We start from the raw sequence: 24,316 nt of genomic DNA on the forward strand, positions 1-24,316 counted from the left end.
GTTTTCTTTTTAAACAGGAAATGTTTTAACTTCCTCTGTCTGTTCAACTCTTTCCAAACTATTACCCTGCTTACCGCGAGGTTATCAAGGACATTTTGGAGGTAAGTTTTAGTTATACAGCCTCTTAAGCTTTTACTTATCGCTTCTGTAGCGTTTTAATTGTCTAAAGGCTTTTTTGGGTAAAGATTAAGCATTTTAAAAATGTGCCTGCAGGTTACTTGTTTGTGCTTTGTTTCATATACTGTTCATATACAGTATATATATATATATATATATATATATATATATATATATATATATATATATATATATATATATATATATATATATATGTGTGTGTGTGTGTGTGTGTGTGTGTGTGTGTGCAGTCTAAATATTTTAGGATCAAACACAGAGCCTTGAGGGGCCCCGTGAGTTAGCTTAAACTCTCTTGAGTTCCCATTGTTGAACTGCACATATTGATTCTTGCTGCTTTTTCTGCCAAACCTCTTACTATATTTGTCTATTTTTTTTGGCACTTTGTATATCTATATAAAATTTAATTCCTCCTTATTGTTACAGGAAGACAAGTGGTAGGAGTGATGAAGGTGGCTTCCTTCCTTGTGGCTGTCTATGTGTCAGTGCCGCTCATCATCTACTTGTGCCCTTGGACTCTGGCCTATATCATCTTTGCTCACTTGTGTAAATACAATAATACAGTGATGACTTCCTGTCTATTAGACCTTTGCTGAAAATGTTAAAGTGACAAAATTAATATATCAGGACCAGCTAAACTACTAGTTGGTTTTAAGTTTGTCATATGCAGGGATGCACATAACTGGAACGCCGGTACGCATGCATGAGAGAAATCACTGATGCGTAACGTTGCGTGCTTCACTTCTTGCAATTGCGTACCCTATTTAACTTTCAGCCATGACAATAACCAAGCCTGAGCTAAAGATTTTTTTCCCCCTGAAAACTGGCTACAAGCTGCAATCACATAGACATATTAGAATCGTTGCATTTTTCAATTTTACACGTTTTAATAATCTACTAGAAATAACACCCTGGTCATATGGCAGATCTGACAATTAGCTAAAGCTAACTACTACGGAATTAATAGCAGCAGTAAAAGTTCATCCACCATTAGACACTAGTTAGTTATTAATTTGTTGAACTTATTTTCGTAAGACGCAAAATCTTCTCAAGCAATCATTAGCTGTACTCATCCTTTAACAACCAGATTAGTAGCTATCATGCATTACAATAGTTGCATTTAGCTGTTAGTCCATTGCGAATAACCAAAATGCTAACCTTGAGCACTGTCATCTGCAGTGAGGATTCCATATATGATGGATCTCAACCATCCTGAATATGTGCTGAACCACACGTGCAACTTCTACTTGGACCCGGAGGAGGGTGTCCGAGTGGGTGTATGGTAATCACCACAGCTTGCCACAGCAAAAAAAAAAAAAAAAAGCTTCGCGTCTTATCAAAGTGTTTGTTTGCGTCACCCTGAGGCACACGCTCCCTGCCAGCCAATGGGATGAGGCGTCTGGGAAGGGCCCAGAGTGGTACCGCAAGGCTCTGGGAGATGGGAGTCCTGTTATCATCTATCTCCATGGCAACGTGGGCACCAGGTGACTGTAGACGCACTGGAACCCAGCATAATGGAGCCCAGAGGGGATTATATGTGAATTAAGCACAAGCAAAATGACTGAAATCTTTTTGTGTTTTTTTCAGGGCCAAAGATCACAGGGTGCAACTGGTGAAGGTTTGTATTTAAAATAATCAATTACATTTTTGTAAGCGTTCTACTAATATATGTACGTAACTCTGCAGATTTTAAGCTCGGCAGGGTTCCACGTCTTGTCTTTGGACTACAGAGGTGTGTTCAGTTTTATTATTTCAGGCATATTTGGGAAATTGTGGATTGTTGAATCGTGGTACTAGAATAATGCAACTTGTTAAAATGCTAAGAATATACATGCTAACATACTGTATATCTAGCAAGATAGTAATATAGTAATTTTAGAGGCCAATACATTTTTCATATACAACCTGTATTCTGGTTTATCTTGAATGACAATTGCTCAAATTTTAACACTTGCACCACATTGCTAACATGAGTATTGCTAAAAGGCTAGCTTACTAACCATCGTTTATGCTAACTTATAGGAAGTAGCACAGTATTATCGAAGCAGCAATTCATAAGGATTTTTACACCTTGCCCTGTATTCTTGTACTATATCTATTCAAAATTGCTAAAATGCTAACCTGAGTCTTGGTAAAATTCGATCATGCTAACAAGTAATCCTATAAAACACCCAAGAGCAGATCAATAAGGATTTTAGATCTTGCCCCGTATTCTTGCACTGTCCTTTGAGAACTTCTAAAATGCTAACAAGCTAGCTTGTATTATCCTAACACATAGCAAGCTAAATCATTAAAACATGTATTAATGCACCGTTTCAAATGAGAACTGCTAAAATGCAAACATGAGTAATGCTAACATGCTAACCATTGTTATGCTAACATATAACAAGTAGACCTATTGAAAGCATCTAGAGCAAATGCACATATTCGAGATTTCTTGAGTAATGCTACAATGCTAGCATGCTGCGGTTATGCTAACATATAGCATCAAAATCACCTAAAGCAGATCAATAAGGATGTGACATCTTGCCCTGTATTCGGAAAAATTTTCGATGAGAACTGTTGCTAAGCTAGCCTTTACAAAAATAAACAAATTGTGTAACAAAGAACAAAGGCAGCTAAAAAAATTGTGAAACTGATTTTGCACGACGCAGGCTTCGGCGACTCGACGGGGCAGCCGAGCGAACGCGGAATGACCACGGACGCCCTCCACCTGTACGCGTGGGTGAAGCAGCACAGCGGGAACTCTCTGGTGGGCCTATGGGGGCACTCCCTCGGTTCTGGGTGAGCTTCTTCTCGCATATGATGTCATGGAGGAGGCGGATCACAACGAGTCTTCTTTTCCTGAAGGGTTGCGAGCAACACTGCTGTAAAGGTTCAAGAGCAAGGTGGGTGGTGTCGCTTTTCTGCCAAGTACGAAGATCGGGACCTGTATTAAAATACTCTATAGTATTGGTAATCAGAAATGCAGTAGATTTAGTATTATTGTGACTGCAACGCGTCGTTTTAACAATAATATTATGCTTAACCCCTGCACAACAGTGCTTCAAAATGGCCGACAGTGAATGAGTTTAGTGTGTTTTGTTCTACGAGGTTCCACCCTGGACGCCCTAATTCTAGAGGCGCCGTTCACAAGTATCGGAGAGGTCGTCATCAACTTTCCCCTGGCTAAGGTCAGACCAGTTTGTGTTAGTTTACAGCTTTTTGGCTTGCAAATTATTAACACCATATCCCGAAGCTCTACACGTTTCTTCCGGGTCTGGAACTCTTCCTGTGGAACGCTTTGGAGAAGAACAAGCTGCTGTTTGCTAACGAAGACAAGTGAGTTGACACATTATTTGACTTAGTGCTACTTATAGTGAAATATGTATTTTTTGTGCATTTTTGGGGGGCAACTTTCTACCAAGTTATGAATGTTGGAAGCATTTAAACGGAGAAATTTGAGAAAATGTGCATGTATGCCTGGGATAGTGCAATATGGGTGTGGTGAGGGGTTTTATAGCCTTAAAAGTTGTATGATAAATGATACATTTACAATGAATATAATTACTTATTTTAATCATTTTAACTAATCATATAATTGTTTTTTTGTAGTCAATGTTTTAGTCAAATGCAAAATTAATTGTGCTCATTTCCAGTGATTGGAAATTGAGATTTAAACTATTATTTTGCCAATTAAAAAAAAGAAAGTGAAGACGGTTGTTCATTTCTATTTCCTGTCATGAATAATGTGTATAAAATAACATTTTCGAAAACGCGTCCATATGTTCAAGTTTAAAGTTGCTGACTTGTCCGTTGCTGATCCTGCATGCGGAGGATGACGACATGATTCCGTACCAAATGGGTCAAAAGGTAACGCAAAGACACGCTGACCCTTTTTCATTAAAGCCATTTTATTCCAAGATAACTTGGCCCGCAAGATGAGAGAGAATATCATGGAAAATCTCCATTAATTTCAAAATAAATCTAATTTTAATGTCCCCGTTTGGCAACACGGATGGATTCAGACGTACGTTCGGTTTGCTTGCTTCTTTTAATCCTACCTAAACCTCTCTAGGCTCCCAGTGTTGTCTTATTCGTGGAAACCGGGTCAAAATGTCTCTTTGAACGTGAAAGGTTGCTGACCCCTGCCCTAACCTTTCGCATTTTCTTCCAGCTGTACCAAATCTCACTGCACAGCCAGCGGAACAAAAACGTTCCGTCAGAAATAATTTCCTACCCGGCCAGCCGCGGATTCTCCCACAACAACATCTACTTGGATCCAGGCCTGTCCAAATCAGTGGGGTGAGGAGGAGACGTTTTGATGCAGTGTTGCCGTGTGAAATGTGAAGGCAATATATTCTTTGTTTGTTTTTCACAGTGATTTTCTGCTGAAGCTGCGAGCGTAACAAAAAAAGGAATGTCCTCCCCCCCCCAAAAAAAAATCCAGCCGATGTTTTCATCACCTGAGATTTTAATGTCAACACTGGTAGGAAAACACTGGAGAAAAAGAAAGATTTTTTTTTTTGCCTTGACTAGCGCTTAAACTAGAATTTTCACGTTGATAACACAGGCTCTGTTTTGAGCCGAGCACCTCCCACAATATAAGTGAATAAATGTTTGCAAATGCAGTGTAAAAAAACGTAACAGACACCAGTATGAGAAAATAAAAGTTTTTTTGCCTGACCAAAGTAAAAGCGGCGTGTAGTTGCATTTTGTTTGTTTGATTTTTGTGGGTTGTGTGACTGGAGGTGTTAGAGCAATGGTGTCCAAACTAAGGCCCGGGGGCCATTTGTGGCCCAGCATCCACCTTTAAATGGCCCGCGATGTATACTAAAAATTGTACGTTTCAAAATTGTATTATTTATTTTTTTTATTTATTCTTTTTTTTTTTTTCACACGCAAAATTGTTTTCTCCATTTTCTGCTCTGTGTCAAGGTCCTGATTATGAAAATATCACATGAATAATTCCCGATTAACCGTTGACAGATTATTTTCTGTTTCGAAAACATTGTAATTAAATAAATTATGCGATCCCTTGATTGGCGTTAGTGCGCTTGATAAATTAGGTCAATTTCAAATTGGTCCTTCAATTTTCCCTTTTGTGGCCCTTGGGGGGGAAAAAAAAAAGTTTGGACACCCCTGTAGTCATGAAACAAAAACTGCTGCGGTTTTCACATTTTCTTAAGCTCACGGGCAGTCTTCTCGATGGCTTCTCGGGGCTCGTTGGGCGGGGGGATCTTGAGGTCGGTGGGCTCCACGCCCCACACCTCCGTAGCGTACTCGGCGATGGTGCGGTCGCTGGAGAACTTTCCTGTCGCAGCGATGTTCATCACCACCATTTTGGTCCACTCCTTTGGATTCTGGAAGTAAAATAAAAGTCAAGAATATAAACAAACTAGGGCCATGTTCGATTAGTTAACTGTAAATGCACATGCCACGGGCACGAACTTCTGCAGTACACTTAATACTTTAATATTTATTTATTAAACCTTATACAGTAACTGTAATGTTATCCCTTCCCTTGCCATGAGCTCCACATTACCTGATAGAGTTTGCTGACTTTCTCTTGACATTTCACATACGCTTCGTAGTCGGCAAATACTTTGAACCTGAAAAACAAGCAAGGGAAATATGCTTCATAAAAATATAGTCATTCTTTTATTTTTGGTTTTCAATGTCTTTTTTTTTTTGTTTGTTTGTTTCCAGCCCACCGGTCATATTTGAAGAGCATTTCGGTCAAGTCCTTGAATAAATTGGGATTTTTGGGGCTGAAGAAGCCGCTCGTGATCTGATCCATCACTTGTTTCAGCTCTGGGAGTTTCTTATAGTAAGACATGGCATCATATCTGAAGAAAACGGCAAACATAAAATCAAGTGAGACTAGCTTTTTATCTCATTCACTGCCATGAATGGCTATGGATGTCAAAAAAACATCTTGAGTGGTTAATAACAATAATATATATATATAATAAATAATTTTAAAAATATATATAAATAATTAAAAAAAAAAAAAAAAAAATATATATATATATATATATATATAATAAATAATTTTAAAAATATATATAAATAATTAAAAAAAAAAAAAAATATATATATATATATATATAAATAAAATATATATATAAATAAATAAATGGTAAAAATGAGAAAAAAACTGAAAAAAAAGACATAAAATAAATTGAAAAATGAAAATGTAATATAAAATAATTAAAAATACATCTAAATAATAATATACATAAAATGTCTTTTTTTGTGTGTTACCCCTCCTTGTCCATCTCCGCCACATCTTGCACTGTCATGCCGAAGATGAAGAGGTTTTTCACGCCGGCCTCCTCGGCCATCTCCACGTTGGCGCCGTCCATGGTGCCAATGGTGAGCGCGCCGTTGAGCATGAACTTCATGTTGCCCGTGCCGGACGCCTCGGTACCCGCCGTCGAGATCTGCTCCGATAGGTCTGTGGCCGGGATCACTGACCGACGAAAGCCCAAGACAAGAACGATCATAATGTATTCTACGTTTTTCCATTATCCTTACCATACTAAAAAAAAAAATGCCTGAAAGCTGCACTACAGAAATACACAACAATATAAAACCCACCACGAATATTCGTTTAAATATTCTCTATTTTATATTAGGTCCACAAAATCACTTATATTCAGCCAGAGTGAAAAAAAAAATCCATCCAGCGGCTAAATCAAACAAATACCATCAAATGACTTTATTTGGACTTGCAAAATTATAGGAACACTTCCCTCATATGATAAATAAAAGACAAACCTTTCTCTGCCAGGGAAACTCTATAATTCTCCAGGAAGATGACTTTGAGCTTGCTTCCCACCACAGGGTCGTTGTTGACCACGGAGGCGACTGACGTGATCAGCTTGATGATCATCTTGGCCATGTGGTAACCAGGAGCGGCCTGCAGAGGGCGACAGTGGCCCATTATTTCTGCGTATGTACGTGTGCGCTTGTGTAGAAAGTCTGTTAGGTCACCTTTCCCCCGATGATCACGGTTCGAGGTACGAAAGGTGCGGACGGGTTCTTTTTGATGCCTGGGGGACAACACATAAATCAGTAGCGTTGAAAAAAAAGGCGCAGCTGCATAACTTTATTCAGAACTGCCATCTATTAGTTATTTTATTTTTTTCATTATAATGCAGATGGTCATTACTTTAGATTGTTGTAGACCACATAGCATTAGCCGTAGCCTCGAGTCCTGGGAACAGCCATGTTTGCATAATCCAGATTTACTGATAACATCTAGTTATTCAGTCAAAATATGAGAGAAATAAACAAAAATCTGAAACTGCCCACAAAAGTTCATTAAGTACATGTTGCCTAATCATATAGGCAAAGTGAAAGTGCGCGTGTGTTCGCAGCCCCGCCCACTAGCCTGTGGAAAATTCCCAGTGCACGTCAACAAGCATGTGTTTGTTTGGACTTGCAGTAGTGTGACGGTGGGGTGTTTTCCCTTAGGGAGGTACAACGACGACGACGCGTACGCACGGTTGTACATGGTGACGATGTGCAGGCAGTTGAGCAGCTGCCGCTTGTACTCGTGGATTCGTTTCACGTGCACGTCGAACATGGAAGCCGCGTTGATCCTCACCCGGTACTCCTTCTCCAGGTACTGCGCGAACTTCACCTTGTTGTCCTGGGTTACATGTTTGTACATGCACAAACACACAAACACGCAGAAACATCATTAGACACACCTGTATGCACATCCAGATTTGTCTTAATAGCTTAGTGGGGACATCCCATTGATATAATACATTTCCTCTTACCCTATCCAAGTCCTCAAATAGCAAGACAAGCACACACACACACACATTCAAAATTGCACACACTCTGCACACGCATACTTGCAAAAATACCCTAATACACAAGAAAAAAAATCACATAACACACACAAATATACAAATACATAAACAGACATGGAAACACTTATACATGTATACACATTTGCCATGTATTACACACAAATTAAACGACACACATAGTCTTCCTCACATTCACAAATGCATACACAAACACACACATGCACTCTGGCTCACACACACTTGTAAAAAAAGGCTAAAACACAACTATAAAAGCACATAAAACACACAAATATACAAATACACAAACAGACATGGAAACACACATATATATGTATACACACCCACATACTCTATATATTACACTATTATACCAATTAAACGACACAGACATGCAAGATAGACACACCCACATAAACACAGTCTTCCTCAGACACACACACACACGCACACACATCCTCTGGCTCGCACACACTTGCAAAAATACCCTAATACGCAAGTACAAAAGCACATAAAGCACAACTACACAAAGAAAGACACACAATTCACATGTACACACTCTTGCTTTGGAAACTGTTCAATTTGCATGTGTTCTTTCAAAATACACACTCAGTACACAGCAACACAAGCTGTGCGAAGAACCAGAGTGAGCCAAGTTCTGTCCTGCATGTCCCAGTGGCGGTGCGCTAAATAAAATTAGCCAACCACGTTTAGCTTGATATAAAGCTGTCACTATACAAGTACCTGTTTGACTTTGGAGACATCCAGGATGAAAGCGTCATTGTCCACCAAGTCTTTGAGCTGCTGAAGTTGGCTGAGGTCTTTAACGTAGTCCTCGCCGATCGCCTGGACCACAGGACGGAAATTGTTTATTGCGCTGGTTCGCAACCTTTTTTCAGTGATGTGCCCCCTGGGAAATATGTTACCCCAAGTACCCCTTTATCAGTGCAGAGCATTTTTGCGTTAAAAAAAAAAAAAAAAAAAAAAGACTTAAAACATGCCATCAGTGTATGATATATTCAACTTTAGAACCTCTCAAAATTAATTTGTATTTATCCACAAAAAACAATCTACATAAACTATCCTAAGTATTTTGTATCATAGAAAAGGTTAGAAATAACTTGATTCTTAATATATATTTGTCCACAAAAAAATCATCAACATAAAGTATCAGACCTGTTCTCAAAAGACAAAAATATATAAATAAACATTTATCCACAGAAAAATATTAAAAATAAAACATCCTCTTTTGGAATTACAGGAGAGATCCGTTCACAAAAATACATTATATTAACTTAATTATTTAGAAATATTTGTCCACAAAAAATTGTTTTAGCCCTTCTCAAAAAAAAAGTTTTATATCTATACATATATACATATATATATATACATATATACATATATATATATATATATATATATATATATATAAATATATATATTATGCACAGAAAAATATTAAACATAAGGCGTCCTCTTTTGGGATTACAGTAAAGATCTGTTCGCAAAAATAAATCAGTAACTTAATTATTCATAAATATTTGCCCACAAAAATAATCAGGGGCTAAGATAAATGTTGTTTTATGGCTATATTTTACTGAAATATTTAAATAATTCATGAATTTTAAAGGATTTTTAAAATGTCTGTTTTATTTGAAAATCTGGAGTACCCCCTGGAGCTCCTTCAAGTACCCCCAGGGTTTACTGGAACAAAAAAGATTTGAAAAAATTTGAAAAAAGCAACCTCAGCAATGAGCTCAGCCAGTCCGGGGTTGCAGAGTAGAAGCCAGCGTCTGGGAGTGATGCCGTTGGTCTTGTTCTGGAACTTCTTGGGCTCCAGTTGGCTGAAGTCGCGGAATCTACGGCGACAAACGTAATATTGTGGAGAGGAACAGGCTACGTTAGCGAGATACAAATGGCCGCACGTTAGCGCGTTTGTAACAGGAGATGTCCAAATGTTGCGACAAGGAATGAGGACACAATCGGCTGGCGTTCGGCCATTTTGTTGCGTTCGTTTTGAGGAAGCGTCGGACGGCGCGGCAAATAACGCTCTATAACCATTTACAAAAAAAATATGCACTCGATGAATAAATGTAAGTGGAAATCGAACACATGATCGATACTAAAATATGACACTGTAAAAGAAAATGAATGAGCACAAATAAAATAAAATAAAAATGTATTTAATTTTAATTAGTTTATTGATTTAAAGTATGAAAAGAGCAAAACAATAACATAAAAAATAATAGAATAATAAAAATAATATAAATAATATAAAATAATATGAATAATAAATAAATCCATACTATAACATAAATTATTAAAAATAAAATCTATCGTATTTACAAGTACAAAAAAAATAAAACTAGAACTTGAAATGTTAAAATAAAGGAATTTCAGATAAATACAAAAAAAAAATCGAAATAAAATAGAAATATCAATAAAATTCAGCTATATTTCAATGACAAAAAGCAAAATTATGTCAATTACCAAAATAAATGTAATGCTATTTATAAAAATAAAACAAAAATGAATTAAAACAAAAACAAAAGACAAACTATAACATGAGTTACTCAAAATAAAATCTACCGTATTTACAAGTAAGAAAAAAAAATAGAACCAGAAAATGTAAAATAAAGGAATTTGAGATGTAATAGAATAAATGTAAAAGAAATACCAAAAACAAAACCATGAAGTGCTGCCGAGCGATTAAATTTTTTTAAAAATCGCAAAATGTTCCTAAAATAATCGTGATGAGCAATTTTTGACTGGCGCGACTTAGAACAAAAAAAAAAAAAAAGCCCCCCAAAAATAGCGAGTGAAACCCGCAATCGAAAAATGTACGGACCTAAACGCAATAACCGAACGGCGATGCAGCGAGGGAATGGAACTCACACTTGGGTCTTGATGATGTTGGAGTGTATGCGTGCGACCCCGTTGACGGCGTGCGAGCCCACGATGCACAGGTGCGCCATGTTGACCCGTTTGCCTCCCTCTTCCTCGATCAGCGACATCTTCCTCAGCTTGTCCACGTTGTTGGGGAACAGCGACGCGATCCTCTGCGAGCCAAAAAAAAAAAAAAGACCTTGCGTCTAAATTTCACTTCCTTGTCGCTCGGCCCACTCGATGACATTTTTGGGAACCAGTTCAAGCAGTTTTTGTACAACCCTCAAGTTATGGTTGTTTGCGAGGAACGCCAATAATGTCCTTGGGTCATTTTTTATTATTCAGTCACCCAAATATGTTAGAAATGTGTATAATCCATATCCAGTATTTTGTTTTAACCGGTGATTTATGTTCATTTCTCAAGAACAGCAAAATAATGTCTCCGGGTCAATATGACCCGGGGTTAGGTACATTTATCGAAAAGTGTCAAAGACTTTTGATTTTTAAAAATTGGAAACACATTTGGAAAGTGACAAAGTCAAAAATGAATATGTGAGTGTTACGTTTCTTTCACTGCAATTATAAGAACATCCAGGGTCAATTTGACCCAGGGATTATTTCGTCACCCAAACAAACATGTTAGGTGTACAATCCAAATCCAGTGTTTTGTTTTAATCAGTCATTTATGTTCATTTCTAAAGAACAGCAATAATATCTCTGGGTCAATATGACCCGGAGGTGCATACATTTATCCCAAAGTGTCAAAACCTCTTTTTTTTTTAAATTGGAAACCGATTCACAGAGGTGACAATGTATACTTAAGTGTTATATTTGTTTCATCGGAATTACAATAATATCCTGGGTCAATTTGACCCAAGGATTATTTCGTCACTCAAACGTGTTAAAAATGTGTACAACCCAAATCCAGTATTTTGTTTTAATCAGTCATTTACGTTCATTTCTCAAGAACAGCAATAATGTCTCTGGGTCAATATGACCCGGAGGTGTATACATTTATCCCAAAGTGTCAAAACCTCTAGTTGTTTTTTTGGAAACCCATGTATGTAAGTGTTACATTTGTTTCACTGGAATTATAATAACATTCTGGGTCAATTTGACCCAGGGATTATTTCGTCACCCAAACGTGTGAAAAATGTTTACGATCCAAAAACCAGTCATTTGTTTTAAACAGATATAGATTTTCCTTTCTCATAGGTAACAACAATGTCTCTGGGTCAATATGACCCGGAGGTGTGTATATTTCTCCCCTCCTCACAAAAAGCAAGAATATTCTTGGGTCCTTTTGACCAGGGTTTAGTTTATTTACCAAAAAAAGTACTGGACTTTCTCCCATTCTACCTCCACATGTACTCACATCCAAGTGGATCTGGTTGATTTGGTAGATGATCTGCAGGTGTCGTGGCAGGAGGGTCTCCATCAGCTCCACGGGCCAGCGCTCCAGAGCCTCGGGAAGGACCGTGTGGTTGGTGTAGGCGAAGGTGCGTTTGGTCAGGTCCCAGGCCTGGAAGGGCCGAGACGACATCAGCTCAGGGGTCACGGATAAGTCCGATTCCTTCAGAACGTCCAGAGGAACTCACCACGTCCCATTCCAGCTTCTCGATGTCCACGAAAATCCTCATCAGCTCGGGGATGGCCATGGCCGGGTGGGTGTCGTTTAGTTGGATGGCGACCTGCGATCGGAACTCGCCATCACTTTGAGTTCAAAAAGCTTCCATTGTCCTGTTTTTTCTTTTTTTTAACGTCCGCAAAAATCAAATACTCGTGAATGATAGTTTTGTTCTTTTTTAATTTTCAATTATTTATTTATTTATGTTTACCCGTTTGTTTTGATTCAATTTTTATGGTTTTTACCCGTCTACTAAAAGGTTAGCGCAGTACCCGCGAAGGCACTTCCTGTTTAAAATCTCACTTTTTCAGGGAAGCTTTCGAAGGACGTCCGCCTGGGTGTCCCATTCTTGGTGGTCTTGAAGCGGCGGATGATGTCCTGCAAGGTGGCGGCCACCACAAAGTACTCCTGCTTCAGACGCAGCTCTTTGCCCTCGAAAAACTGAACGGGACACAAACACGGGGAGGACGGATCGTTTCAGGCTTCTTAAAGGGACAGTATCACTTTAATGCTTACGTTGTCGTTGGGGTAGAGAACCCTGGAAATGTTCTCGGCCAGATTGCGGTCCAGGACGGCCTGGATGTAATCTCCCACATTAACTGTGTGGACATGAGAACACGCAAATGCTTTTTAGGCAACGCGTCCTCTTACCCCACGAAGAAACAGGAAAGGGTCTTGCAAAAGTAACGGGACGCTCACAGTCTCTCAGGTTGAAGTCGTTGGGCGCGCGGGCCGACCACAAACGCATGGTGTTGACCGTGTTGTTCATGTAGCCCGGGATGGGCGTGTCGTACGGCATCGCCAGCACCACCTAAACGGGTCAAATACCCAAGTTACAGAGCAAGTGTTTTGTGAAGGAGTCATTGTAACGCAATTTGGCAAAAAAGTTGATTCATGTTCCAATTGATTTGCTCTTAATTTGAAAAGAAACCTGAAGCCCTGTTTAAAAACTCACGTCCCACCAGAACTGCCTTCTCCTACCTCTATTAGAACTGGACTCTTCCCACTGCTGGATTTTATCAGCGGATAATATGTGATACCTGCGTGTCGACCCATTTGGGGCCCTCCTTGGTCTCCTCTATGCGTCCGTAGAAGTGAACGGGCAGCATGTATTCGGGGCGGGCCTTCTCCCAGGGGTTGCCGTGACGCAGCCAATCATCTGCCTCCTCCACCTGTATGAGCAATGAGCAACGTTACTTACGATATATATGTATATATATACACAGTATAAATTAAAATATAAATAAAATATATGTATATATATATAAATAAATATATAAAAAATATATTTATATATAAATAAATATTATATATATAAATAAATATTATATATATATATATATATATATATATATATATATATATATTTATATATAAATAAATATAAATATTATATATATATATATATATATATATATATATATATATATATATATATATATATATATATATATATATATATATATATATATATATATATTTTTTTTTTTTTTTTGGTGTGGATTTGGTTCTTGTTAAATGATTTTCCTAGTCCGAAACATCAGTGCAAAAGTGCATGTTTGCACTGGAGGCCTGAACTGCAAACAAGCAGGAATCCAAAAGGGCAAAAAAAAAAAAAAAAGGAACCTTCTGTCTGCATGCTTTGAACAGTCAGGTTACAGGTAATGATTAGTTGCTGCTGCAACACGACCTACTCTACTTTGGCCCCGTCGGCTGATTGCGTAATATTAATAACAATAATAAAAGACACTGATTAGAGCTGCAATGCGAAGCGGTGCTGCTGTTGTACAGACCTGCCAGCCGTCTCGGATTTTCTGATTAAAGATTCCATATTCGTAGCGGATGCCGTAACCGTACGCCGCTAGTCCCAATGTGGCCATGGAGTCCAAGAAGCAAGCTGAGGGCAAAAAAAAAATAAAAAAATATTTAGACCATTTCTTGATGCTGACGGAGGCGTGGCAGCCACACAAGGAAAAGTGCGGCTTCAGTAAACGTGACGTTTCACTTCCTGGTCAGCACCAAAGAACCTATTTGCCAAATGTCATTCATATGCATACGTTTAACTGTGAAAAAATCCGATATTTTGGGTCCTTTAAGTCAAAGCGGACAAAAATGGACAAATCTTATCTCGGGACACAGCCGCGCTAAATTGTATTGCGACACGCCTGCCTCGGGTTCGCGTGCTCTTCCGCCCTTTTAAAACTTGCCAACGCTAGGCACCCAGTCAAATATTTCTTATTGTTTGTCTGTTGGATCTTCTTCTTACCTGCAAGTCTTCCCAGGCCTCCGTTGCCCAAACCCGCGTCCTCCTCCACCTCCTCCAGCTCCTCCATGTCCAGGCCCAGCTACACAGCACACACACAACATGCTAACAAAGACACGCTACGGCGGCATGCAAATGAGGCGTTCCGACCTGGTAGATGGCTTCGTCGCAGGCGTTTTGCAGACCCAGGTTGATCATGGTGTTCTGCAGTGTGCGGCCCATGTAAAACTCCAAGGACAGGTAGTACACTCTCTGTACTCGGTCACATCAAACAGAAAAGAGTTCTAGCACCGCTAAAGGTAGACCACAAGGTGCATGCGAAGGCACGATGGCAATAAAAGCGGAACTTTAGATTACTAACTGGGAAAAGGGAAGATATTGATGTTGCAATTTATGAAATGTTTGTTACAATCAATCGATTCCAAATTAATAGATTTTTTTTTACCAAAATACACAAATTTAATTCACTTTAGCTTTCAATGCTGGAATGATGTGACGAGTAATTAAAAAAAAGCATTAAAACACATAGAAAAAATACAATTCTAGGGGCGCTAAAATTTTTTATGTCAACTTTGATGTCTAGAGGCCACATAATATCATCCTGTGGGCCGCAAATGGCCCCCATGCCTCATGTTTGAGACCCCTGATATAAATGATAACATTTAAAGAGGAATAAGTAATTGCTTGATTAAATATCATTTTTGTTCAGTGATCTCACTGAATAATTGGGTTAAAATTGAATTAAATTTGCTTTACATCCATCCAAAGTTGATTTCAGAGAAATATTAATATATTTTAAAAAGAAAAATAGTACTGTTAACGAAAACGTAATAAAAATTAAGATTGCATTTAACAAACTGGTGTTGCGGAAAACAAACTAGTGTTGCCTTGCTACATTGTGGTTGACCATAACGGTTCCTATTACTAGTTTATGTTTATGTTACAGCAAATTTTCCCTAAGTAAAAAAAATAGCAATTTTATGTATTTGAAAAATACCCTCTACATTTATTTTATTTTTTTGTACGTTTCATCATTCTAAGACATATCAGACAAAAATATTGATTTGTGTATTTACTTTTTAACAAAAGCAAAAAGTTCACTATTTCGCGGATTTCTGTGACTGCGGGTATTTTTGTGAAGGTAAACCCAGCGATCAACGGGGGAACAATGTATTTGACGTAATTTATCAACGTATTTGACTTTTCTGTCACCTCGGCGCACAAAAAGTTTGATTTCTCCCACATTAGTGCGCAGGGCGTTTTTCAAACGTGTTTTGTCGTTTTTGCTGCACCTTGGGGTCGGCCTCGTAGTAGAACTGCTGGGTCCGGATCCAGCGGCCCACCAGGTGGTCTCGGACGGTGTGAGCCAGGGCGAAGTAGTAGTCCCGAGGAGTGGCGATGTTGCGGTCCTTGACCAGCGTGAAGTGCAGGTGACGGTTGAAACCCTTCTTCAGCTCGGCTACGTTCTCCACGCCCACGATACCGCGGATGCTAATCTGCTTGCGCTTCTCCTGGTCGCTCAGCGGGGTGGCCATCGTGTTATGTCCGGTTCCTGTCCGCCTCGAGTACGTCTGAGTCCTGCGAGTTGCTGTCCCGCAACTCGGTGGGTGCTCCACTAACTTGTGGAACTCTGGAGTTGAGGAAGTCAAGTGTCATTGGTGGGCGGAGGGCGAGTGGGCGTGTCTCTTTGAGGAAATAAAGCGCCGGCGACGATTAGCCAATCACGTTCACCGAGTTCACTTTCGGCCAATGACTCTCATTTCCGCCTCTCTTTTTGTACTGTATAAAATACCGTTTTAGAAAATGACATCTGAATAATTGTATTTTTTAAATACAGCATTTAATAAATTGTTATTCATTTTTTTAAAGGGCGTTTCTCTCATCTTTTGTCTCCCTCATCTCGTATACGTCTGATTTTCACTATTTTGACCAATCAACTTCCAGCAAGTACAACTTTCTCCCAATAAACGTTTAGCAAGTCGACTTTCAACCAATCCGCTTTCTGGCTGCCCATTGCGTTTCCGTTTTGTGGCGTATATTTAAAATACATGCCGTTTAATCATTAAAATGAACACATTTTTTTAAAAATAAGATATTTATTAAATCAGTAGTTACATTATCATTTTTTTTCATAAACGTGACGTTTCTCTCATGTTTTGTGTACACAGTTCTGACACCCATCCATCAAAATATTTATTAATAACTAAGTTACAGTATTTGGTTTTGACACCAGATTTCCTCTATGATGCAAAAGGGAACACTCGAGGTTTTTTTTTTTTTTTTTTTTTTTTTGTGGACAATACATCTTCCACGCATTCAATGCCAAGTAATATTTACAGCATTTTTTCAAATAATAGGATAAACAAAAATCTGAAAGTAGCTAATGCTAATATTAGTAGTTAGCCAGACATTCAATTTGTCACCCATTTATTGAATATTCACATATACATAAAAACACAGGCGCATATTATACTCAAATCATCATCATCATAATAATCTAGCAGCCATCTGGGAATAGAGGAGATGTAAACCATCTCATGGCGTTAAATTAGAACAGAAATAGCCTCACGCATAATATATATATATATATATATATATATATATGATTATGTACATTTCAGTTGACTGTATATACTGTAAACGAGCTATTGTCGCCCAGCGACTGCGCAATAATAATTCATAAAAAGCTGCGATAGACAAATTAAGCATCCGCTAGTCTATTTAATCTGCTCACTCGTACTTTCACACGTCTATTCATCTTCACTTTTCAAAACACATTGAAAGTCATTGTGGTGGTCTGAGAGGGATGCTGTTGTCGTGGCAACAAGCGTCATAAACACCTGATAACATTCTATGCTAAATACTGTGCATTATATATGATATCTATAAATATATACTTTATTACACTTCTTGTTGCTGAGCTTTGTTGGTATTCTAGAAGTAGCAGCAGGTGATGTAACGGTGGATACGTGGACTCTGCTGGGTCTCGAACAGCGGTAAAAAGCAGGATCTAGCACCTTATGCATGGATGTTGTTAGCTTGGATGAACTCTTACCAGACACAACATTAGGTACACCTTCTTTTTTCGCGACTGTCCCATGTGTTGGATTATATATATACTGTATAAAATATATATATTAGGGCCGCACAATTAATCGCGATCACAATATCGGCTGCCACGATTAATTAAGCTGATGCTCGGCGGTATTAACATTTTTAAGGTCTAGCATACATGTCAAATCAAGCACTATGTCATCCTACCACCAGGGGGCAATGTTTCCCACATGTTTGCATGACAAAAGCTTCTGCTTTTCTCACCCTAATATATCATTTCCTGTGCCTAGCACTTGTCAGTCGCAATTCTGTTAAAAGGGACTGCAGAAGAAATTTGCAGTGTTCTGTTTTAAAGGCACAAGCGTACAGTATACTGCATTGCCACTCTACTGTTATGACACTGATGCAGCAATTTTGCTGAGTCTCTGTGTGAAAAAGGCGCTTGATGGTAAGCATTAGCCCCTATAGAAATGTTCGTAAAAGTCATTGTTTTGTCATTTCCTGTTGCATCAAAAAGCAATTCCATGACGGTGTGGCCATGACTCTGCATTTTGCAGGCGCTCTGTAAAAATGTCGGTGTACCTAATATTGTGGCCTGGTACGGTAATTTTTTCCCAGACATTCAATCCCAGCAATTTATTTATCAATGTTTTCTTTATTTTCTTATGTGTTTGGCTACAGGAGGGTCTAAAGTGACTTAATCTAAGTACTTAAGTATAACAGTAACTAATTAGTTACTAAAGTACTGAACTGATAGATTACATTGGCAGTTTTTTACTTTGATAGAGATTCATTACTTTAGTACTTAAGAACCTAAAGTATTTGATTGCTTTAAGACTTGAGTGCTTAAAGCTATTGATTACAATAGTACTTGATGTATCTAAAGTAATTTATTACTTTAACTTCTGATTTCATTTAATTCCAGTCATTTTTAGAACCCTCCTTTAGCCAATGAATTCGGTAATTGGCTATTTAACTAATTGATTAAGTATTAATGTACAAAAACAATCAATTACTTTGGCAGTTTAGTATTTTAGTACCCAAATTGATCAATTTAGCAGTAAAGTACCCAAAATAATTGATTACATTGGCATGTAATTATAATCAATTGCGAATTGAATAGGTACTAAATTGATAACTTCAGTAATAAATTACCAATATTTATTGATTACTTTGGTTTCTTCTTCTAGCACCAGACCTTCTTTTAGCCAAACAATTGAGAAAAAAATGTAAATAAGTAACTGGAATTATATGTCTAAAACTCTTAAGAAAAAATATACAAATATGCTTTTGGGATTGAATGAGTCAAATTTCACGCATACTAGATTTTTACGCAACTCAAAGTACTCTGTTCAACGTAGCTCTAAGTCCATTTTAAAAAAAAACGCAGTAAGTTATGCACGCTCCTTGCAATATAAAATACAAAAACACCTTTTCATCGCTGTTGTCTAACACAAAAAGCCACAAGAAGCGCGCACAAAAAAGCTTTTTTTTTTTTTTTCTGAGTCCAAACTCCTCTTGCTGTGCTTTTTAAGATAGAAAAAAAAAAGACGTGGGGGGGACTTAGCACATGTGAGCAGCGGGATCAACCTCCCCTGGAGTGTAGAAATCCGGAATGGGCAAGCCTGTGTGCAGTGTCACCTGTTGAAAAAGATAGCGTGTGATGATAAAGAAAGCCTGCGGGAGGCGCTGTTGCTTCACTTTAAAAGGCCAAAAAAGATGTTCAAACCCCACTAAATTTGGGAGTTTTTGGAGTGTTGTTATTTTTCTTCATCCTTTGAAAATACAGCCTTAAGGAACGTCTTTTAAAGCCGTCCTAAGGAATACGCCACGTTGAATAAGTAATTAACGTTGAATAAAATATTTAAACTGGGAAGCTTTGATCGATTAATGGACATATGATTAGCGAACAATGTAACAGTAGTATTTTACAAAAAAAACGAGGGCCAGTGTGGGCGGTGCATTATACCTGTACATTCCGGTTGAGGCTGACGGCGGGGTAGAAGGCGCCCTCCAGGCCCTCGAAGGCCACGGGCCCCTGCTGCTCATCGTTGATGAGGAAGATGAGGATCCTGCGCGTGAAGTCCAGCAGCACGCCGATGGTGGATCCTTTGCCGATCCCGCCGTCCGTTCTGCGGCAAACGAAAAAAAAAATCCTGCGTCAACTCCATTTTAGAATTCCACACAACCCCTCAATAACTGTGGCGATGTGCTTGCTGGCTTGTTGCTAAGGGACAATGCACAAGGCTGCGTCATAAAGGCCGCACGGGCTAGAAGAATACATTCACGAGTCAGAAGTAAAGGACAATGACTTTCATGCAAATGAAGTATTTTCCCTCGCTCCATTATCTATTAGTGTCTGTCTGTCTGTTTATCTATCTATCTATCTATCTATCTATCTATCTATCTATCTATCTATCTATCTATCTATCTATCTATCTATCTATCTATCTATCTATCTATCTATCTATCTATCTATCTATCTATCTATCTATCTATCTATCTATCTATCTGTCTATCTATCTATCTATCTATCTATCTATCTATCTATCTATCTATCTATCTATCTATCTGTCTGTCTGTCTGTCTGTCTGTCTGTCTATGTATCTTGCTAGCTAGGAAGCTAAAGCTAGCTCGGTCTTTCTCTATATCTAACTTGCTAACTGGGAAGCCAAAACTAGATAGGTCTATCTATCTAACTTGCTAGCTAAGAAGCTAAATATAGCTTGGTCCATATATCGAACTTGCTAGCTAGGAAGCTAAAGCTAGCTAGGTCTGTCTATCTATCTATTGAAAGATTTTCAAAAAAAGACAGGAAAAGCCTAGCATTTTTTTGCGTTAATGCTTTAAATGTTATATTTTAATTATTATTATTATTTTGATTACTATGCACTAATGCAATTTTAATATGTATTTCTTGATGTTTTTGATGCATTTTTCTATCATTTATTAGTGTTGTTAATTTAGAGGGTTTGGGAGCATTTTGGGGTGCTTGGAACGGATTAGTCTATTCCCATGTAAAAAGCGGCTCTACCTATGAAAGATTAACATTACAACATTACAAACATTTGTGCGGATTACCTGCTGGTGTGTGAGTTGTTGTGCATGAACCAGGAGCGGTTGTTATCCACGTACATGGCCCAGGCCTTGTCGTCCTTGCCTAGCATGACGTCTTTCAGGACGTCGGCTCTCGCCACCCCGAAGGCGGGGTCGGGGTGGTTGTCGTAGCGATCCAGCGTCATCTCCCAGTAGTGCACGCCGCGCGAGAAAGCCGCGCCGCCGAGGGCCACGCGGTCGTCGTAGCTGTTGCACGTCACCGTCAGGTTGTCGTTGGACAAGATGATGTCGGGGTGCGCCGACGCCGGGTCGAAGGCGAACCAGGAAACTGCGCCAAAGGTCATAGAGCGAATTAGAAATTAGAATGGGCAGTCTCAAAAGCGCGACGCAAATATCATTCTTAATATAAGGGCTCCCTCTAGTGGTAAGCAAAACAATCACTGCCTAACTACAGTTCACTTGTATTTAACTTTTTGATAAACATACATTATTATGGTATGTAAATATGCAAAAAATAAATCATTAGATATATATACGAGCAAAAGGGAGAGAGAGAGGGAGAGCGCAGGAGCAAGCTTACCCGACTGCATCTCACTCGGAGGGAGTCCAGCTGCAATAGGGAAGGGGCGATAGCGAAAAGGAGGAGAGGTGAAACAAAGCACGCAAGCAGCCTTAGCGCACTGAAACCAAAAGAAAGCATGAACACTTTTCATGTTTTTCTTTTTTTTTCTGAAGCCGATGAAAGCATGAAGCCGGCGCGCTATTATTAATGCAAAGAAAACTATTTTTTAACCCAATTCAATTGGATCAAAATGACATGAACCACAAGTGCAAATTTTGACAAATTTAATGGATTTTTCTCACTATGTTAAAGTAGTAAAAATTTCCTGCAAATTTCTCATGACTACAAATATGAGTAAAAATGTATTGAGAACTGTTACATGTTACAAGAAAGGATATATGTCACAGTAAATAAACATATTTATTCAAAACACATTTATTCTAAAGTCATTTAATTATTTTGTAATTATTGTACTATTCTGAATCAATTTTGTGTATTTTCTACAACAACATTTTACTCAAACGAGTATAGTAATTATTCAAACCTTTGAACTCACCGATACAAAGTATAAATACAGAGTATGAATACCACCCAAGCTTTGGATTCATAAAATTTCAACTGGCACAAAGACAGGAAATTTAAATGCATTCGTACAATTTACAAATGTGTGAAAAGATTGCTGTGTTGCTCTAAAAATGGCTGGAGTCTTGGGTATCGGTGACTGGTATCAGAATACTTCATAAAAAAGGCCTGATAAATATACTGTAATATCTCCATTATAAGTAGTAGGGTGTAAATTAAAAATATTTTATGACTTCTATGCATATAAAGCAATTTATTGATGACAATATGTCATCGTCAACAAAAAATGTCAAAAAGGAAAATCTATTCGATCTCCCAGCTAACAAGCGCTGCCACAAACGATACATATCGGAAAAACTCAATTTGACGCCCGTTAGTTGTCAACAAAAGATCCTGAAACCCAATGTCCACTACGGAGGACTCAAAATTTGCATACCGTGGGACGTGTGCATGACCAGCGTCTTGCTGTACTGTCCCACGCCGCTGGCATTGAAGGCCTTCACCCGAGATTTGTACGTGCTGTTGTAGTGCAGGCCGTCCACCGTGCAGATGGTCTCCGGCCCCACGTAGACTTCCTGTGGGTGGGGGGGGGGGGGGGGGGGGGGGGGGGGGGGGGGGGGGGGGGGCACACAAGCACACTACTAAGCTTTTTTGGCTGCTGCTTGCTCACCCACGCAAGGGTATTAATAAAGACGGGTGTTGGTGAGTCAGTGCACAGAAAGTGCCATATATATACATATATATATATATATATATATATATATATATATATATATATATATATATATATATATATATATATTTTTTTTTTTTTTTTAGATATACACACAGGGGTACATAACATACCCTGAAGTGGCCACCATCACCGTCGTCCAGTTCCAGGATGTATCCGTCCACAGCGATGGTGGAGAGTGGCGGTTGTTTCCATGACAACGTGGCGCTGTTGTTCTCCGTGCAACATTCTTCCAGCTGGAGCATGGGAGCCGACGGCACTGAGGAGGAGGAGGAGGAGGAATACGAGGCCAAATAAGTGAGGACGGAGCAAATGTGTTCATCGTAGCGAGTAGATCTGGCAATGCTCATTTTATATTGTGATTAGAGGGATGAAAATAATGTTTGTCAGTGTCAATATGAGGAAAAAATGGATTAGAAATATATGAAATAAAAATGATGACGTAAAGAAATACAAAATAAAACGAATTAATATTAATTAAACACACAGGCTTAAAATTTATTTTTAATTTATATAATCTTATTATTGTTTTATTTGGAATTTTTTGGGGAACTTTCAAAAAATATTTAAAAGACAATTCAACAACAGAAATAAATTATTTTTTACTAATTTTTCTTGCCATACCTGGTTTTTGTATTTAGTTTTTAGTTTTCGTTATTAGTTTAGCAACACTAGGCAAAGTAGATCTAACATACTGCACATTACATTACTATAAATAAGAATCTAGTTTTTAGGATTGTCTCATCTTGCACACCTGCACTTTGTTATTGTAAATGTACATCGCAGAGGATAGTGAGAAACGCAATTTCGATTCCTTTGTATGAAATTGACAATAAACTTTACTTTGATTTTTAAAAAATGGCAACGGACACAAATATTGAAATTCACACATTAATATATATATACATATACATATACATATTCAAATATACTATCAATGAGAAAATAAAAACAAACATTTAAAAACCACACAATAATTCAAATTTAAAGTGGTAAATACTAAATTAAATGGAATTTTGCATTTTATCTGTCAAGTTATTGTGCTTATCTATACTGTATATACATATATATATATATATATATATATATATATATATATATATATATATATATATATATATATATATATATATATATATGCATAAAAAAAATCTCTCTGGGAGACAATGGAAAAAAAAAACACCTGACAAAAGATAAGTAATGAAGGCCGTACCTTTCATCTGCACGAAATCCAGCTGGTGGATGGTCTGCAGCAGCGGCGCGCTGTCCAGCGTCAGATCGAAGTCGCTGGTCATCCTGGGCGTCAGCGTCCCTTTGCCCCATTGGCTCTCCGTCATCAGGACCCTCCGGATCAACGCGTCCGAGATCTGACCGGCGGAATGAGCCGTCTGTGCGCCAGTGCAACAAAAACGAAAGACAAAGGCGTCCGGTCTCACCTGGAGAAAGCCGCTGGGGTCGTTCTCTTTGATCACCTCCAGGCAATACTCCATCAGGCCCGTGGTCTGCCGCAGCTTCACCGTGCAGTGCGAGATCTGATCGCGCACCACCTGGAAAAACAAAACCACACCTTGAGGACATTTGACTTTCCCAAAACAACATTTTGCTCATTTGG

General features: G+C 38.4%; 3 protein-coding genes across 3 annotated transcripts in view; 1 reads left to right on the forward strand and 2 right to left on the reverse strand.

The window, feature by feature from the left end:
• The first annotated feature begins 17 nt into the window (after positions 1-17).
• LOC148412565 (lysophosphatidylserine lipase ABHD12-like) lies at positions 18-4,827 on the forward strand. The gene is made up of 13 exons (XM_088432454.1): positions 18-101; positions 562-681; positions 1,315-1,417; positions 1,500-1,619; positions 1,723-1,753; positions 1,822-1,867; positions 2,790-2,919; positions 2,986-3,023; positions 3,229-3,308; positions 3,374-3,456; positions 3,909-3,987; positions 4,292-4,419; positions 4,496-4,827. The coding sequence occupies exons 2-13, from the start codon at positions 582-584 to the stop codon at positions 4,521-4,523; spliced, it is 966 nt and encodes a 321-aa protein (XP_088288580.1). The 5' UTR covers positions 18-101; positions 562-581; the 3' UTR covers positions 4,524-4,827.
• pygl (phosphorylase, glycogen, liver) lies at positions 4,009-16,357 on the reverse strand. Its single transcript, XM_088432453.1, has 20 exons — positions 16,009-16,357; positions 14,867-14,968; positions 14,720-14,798; positions 14,247-14,350; positions 13,494-13,625; positions 13,153-13,264; positions 12,970-13,052; positions 12,757-12,894; positions 12,425-12,517; positions 12,202-12,348; positions 10,836-10,999; positions 9,685-9,799; positions 8,685-8,786; positions 7,627-7,774; positions 7,114-7,172; positions 6,898-7,039; positions 6,382-6,589; positions 5,829-5,963; positions 5,660-5,726; positions 4,009-5,477 (listed from the first exon to the last, which is right to left on the reverse strand). The coding sequence occupies exons 1-20, from the start codon at positions 16,249-16,251 to the stop codon at positions 5,289-5,291; spliced, it is 2,562 nt and encodes an 853-aa protein (XP_088288579.1). The 5' UTR covers positions 16,252-16,357; the 3' UTR covers positions 4,009-5,288.
• A 769-nt stretch (positions 16,358-17,126) lies between these two features.
• The window catches only part of trim9 (tripartite motif containing 9), a 15,033-nt gene continuing 7,843 nt past the window's right edge, over positions 17,127-24,316 (reverse strand). Inside the window, exons 4-11 of the mRNA XM_088433829.1 lie at positions 24,141-24,251; positions 23,918-24,071; positions 22,818-22,963; positions 22,408-22,546; positions 21,408-21,437; positions 20,852-21,155; positions 19,740-19,902; positions 17,127-19,411 (exon numbers count right to left, since the gene is read on the reverse strand). Of these exons, the coding sequence (XP_088289955.1) occupies positions 19,334-19,411; positions 19,740-19,902; positions 20,852-21,155; positions 21,408-21,437; positions 22,408-22,546; positions 22,818-22,963; positions 23,918-24,071; positions 24,141-24,251 (1,125 nt within the window). The 3' untranslated portion in view covers positions 17,127-19,333. The remainder of the gene's footprint in view (positions 19,412-19,739; positions 19,903-20,851; positions 21,156-21,407; positions 21,438-22,407; positions 22,547-22,817; positions 22,964-23,917; positions 24,072-24,140; positions 24,252-24,316) is intronic.

This window comes from Hippichthys cyanospilos, chromosome 14, assembly GCF_059441005.1.
Source record: "Hippichthys cyanospilos isolate Australia breed blue-spotted pipefish chromosome 14, RoL_Hcya_1.0, whole genome shotgun sequence".
In the NCBI taxonomy this organism is placed as follows: Eukaryota; Metazoa; Chordata; class Actinopteri; order Syngnathiformes; family Syngnathidae; genus Hippichthys; species Hippichthys cyanospilos.

Coding starts and splice junctions, on each gene's coding strand:
- LOC148412565 (XM_088432454.1), top strand. CDS start 582: ATGAAGGTGGCTTCCTTCCTTGTGGCTGTCTATGTGTCAGTGCCGCTC. Junction 3,024..3,228: donor TGTAAAGGTTCAAGAGCAAG/GTGGGTGGTGTC, acceptor TTGTTCTACGAG/GTTCCACCCTGGACGCCCTA. Junction 4,420..4,495: donor GGCCTGTCCAAATCAGTGGG/GTGAGGAGGAGA, acceptor TGTTTTTCACAG/TGATTTTCTGCTGAAGCTGC.
- pygl (XM_088432453.1), bottom strand. CDS start 16,251: ATGGCCACCCCGCTGAGCGACCAGGAGAAGCGCAAGCAGATTAGCATC. Junction 7,173..7,626: donor CATCGTCACCATGTACAACC/GTGCGTACGCGT, acceptor GTTGTCCCCCAG/GCATCAAAAAGAACCCGTCC. Junction 5,478..5,659: donor AAGTCAGCAAACTCTATCAG/GTAATGTGGAGC, acceptor TTTTACTTCCAG/AATCCAAAGGAGTGGACCAA.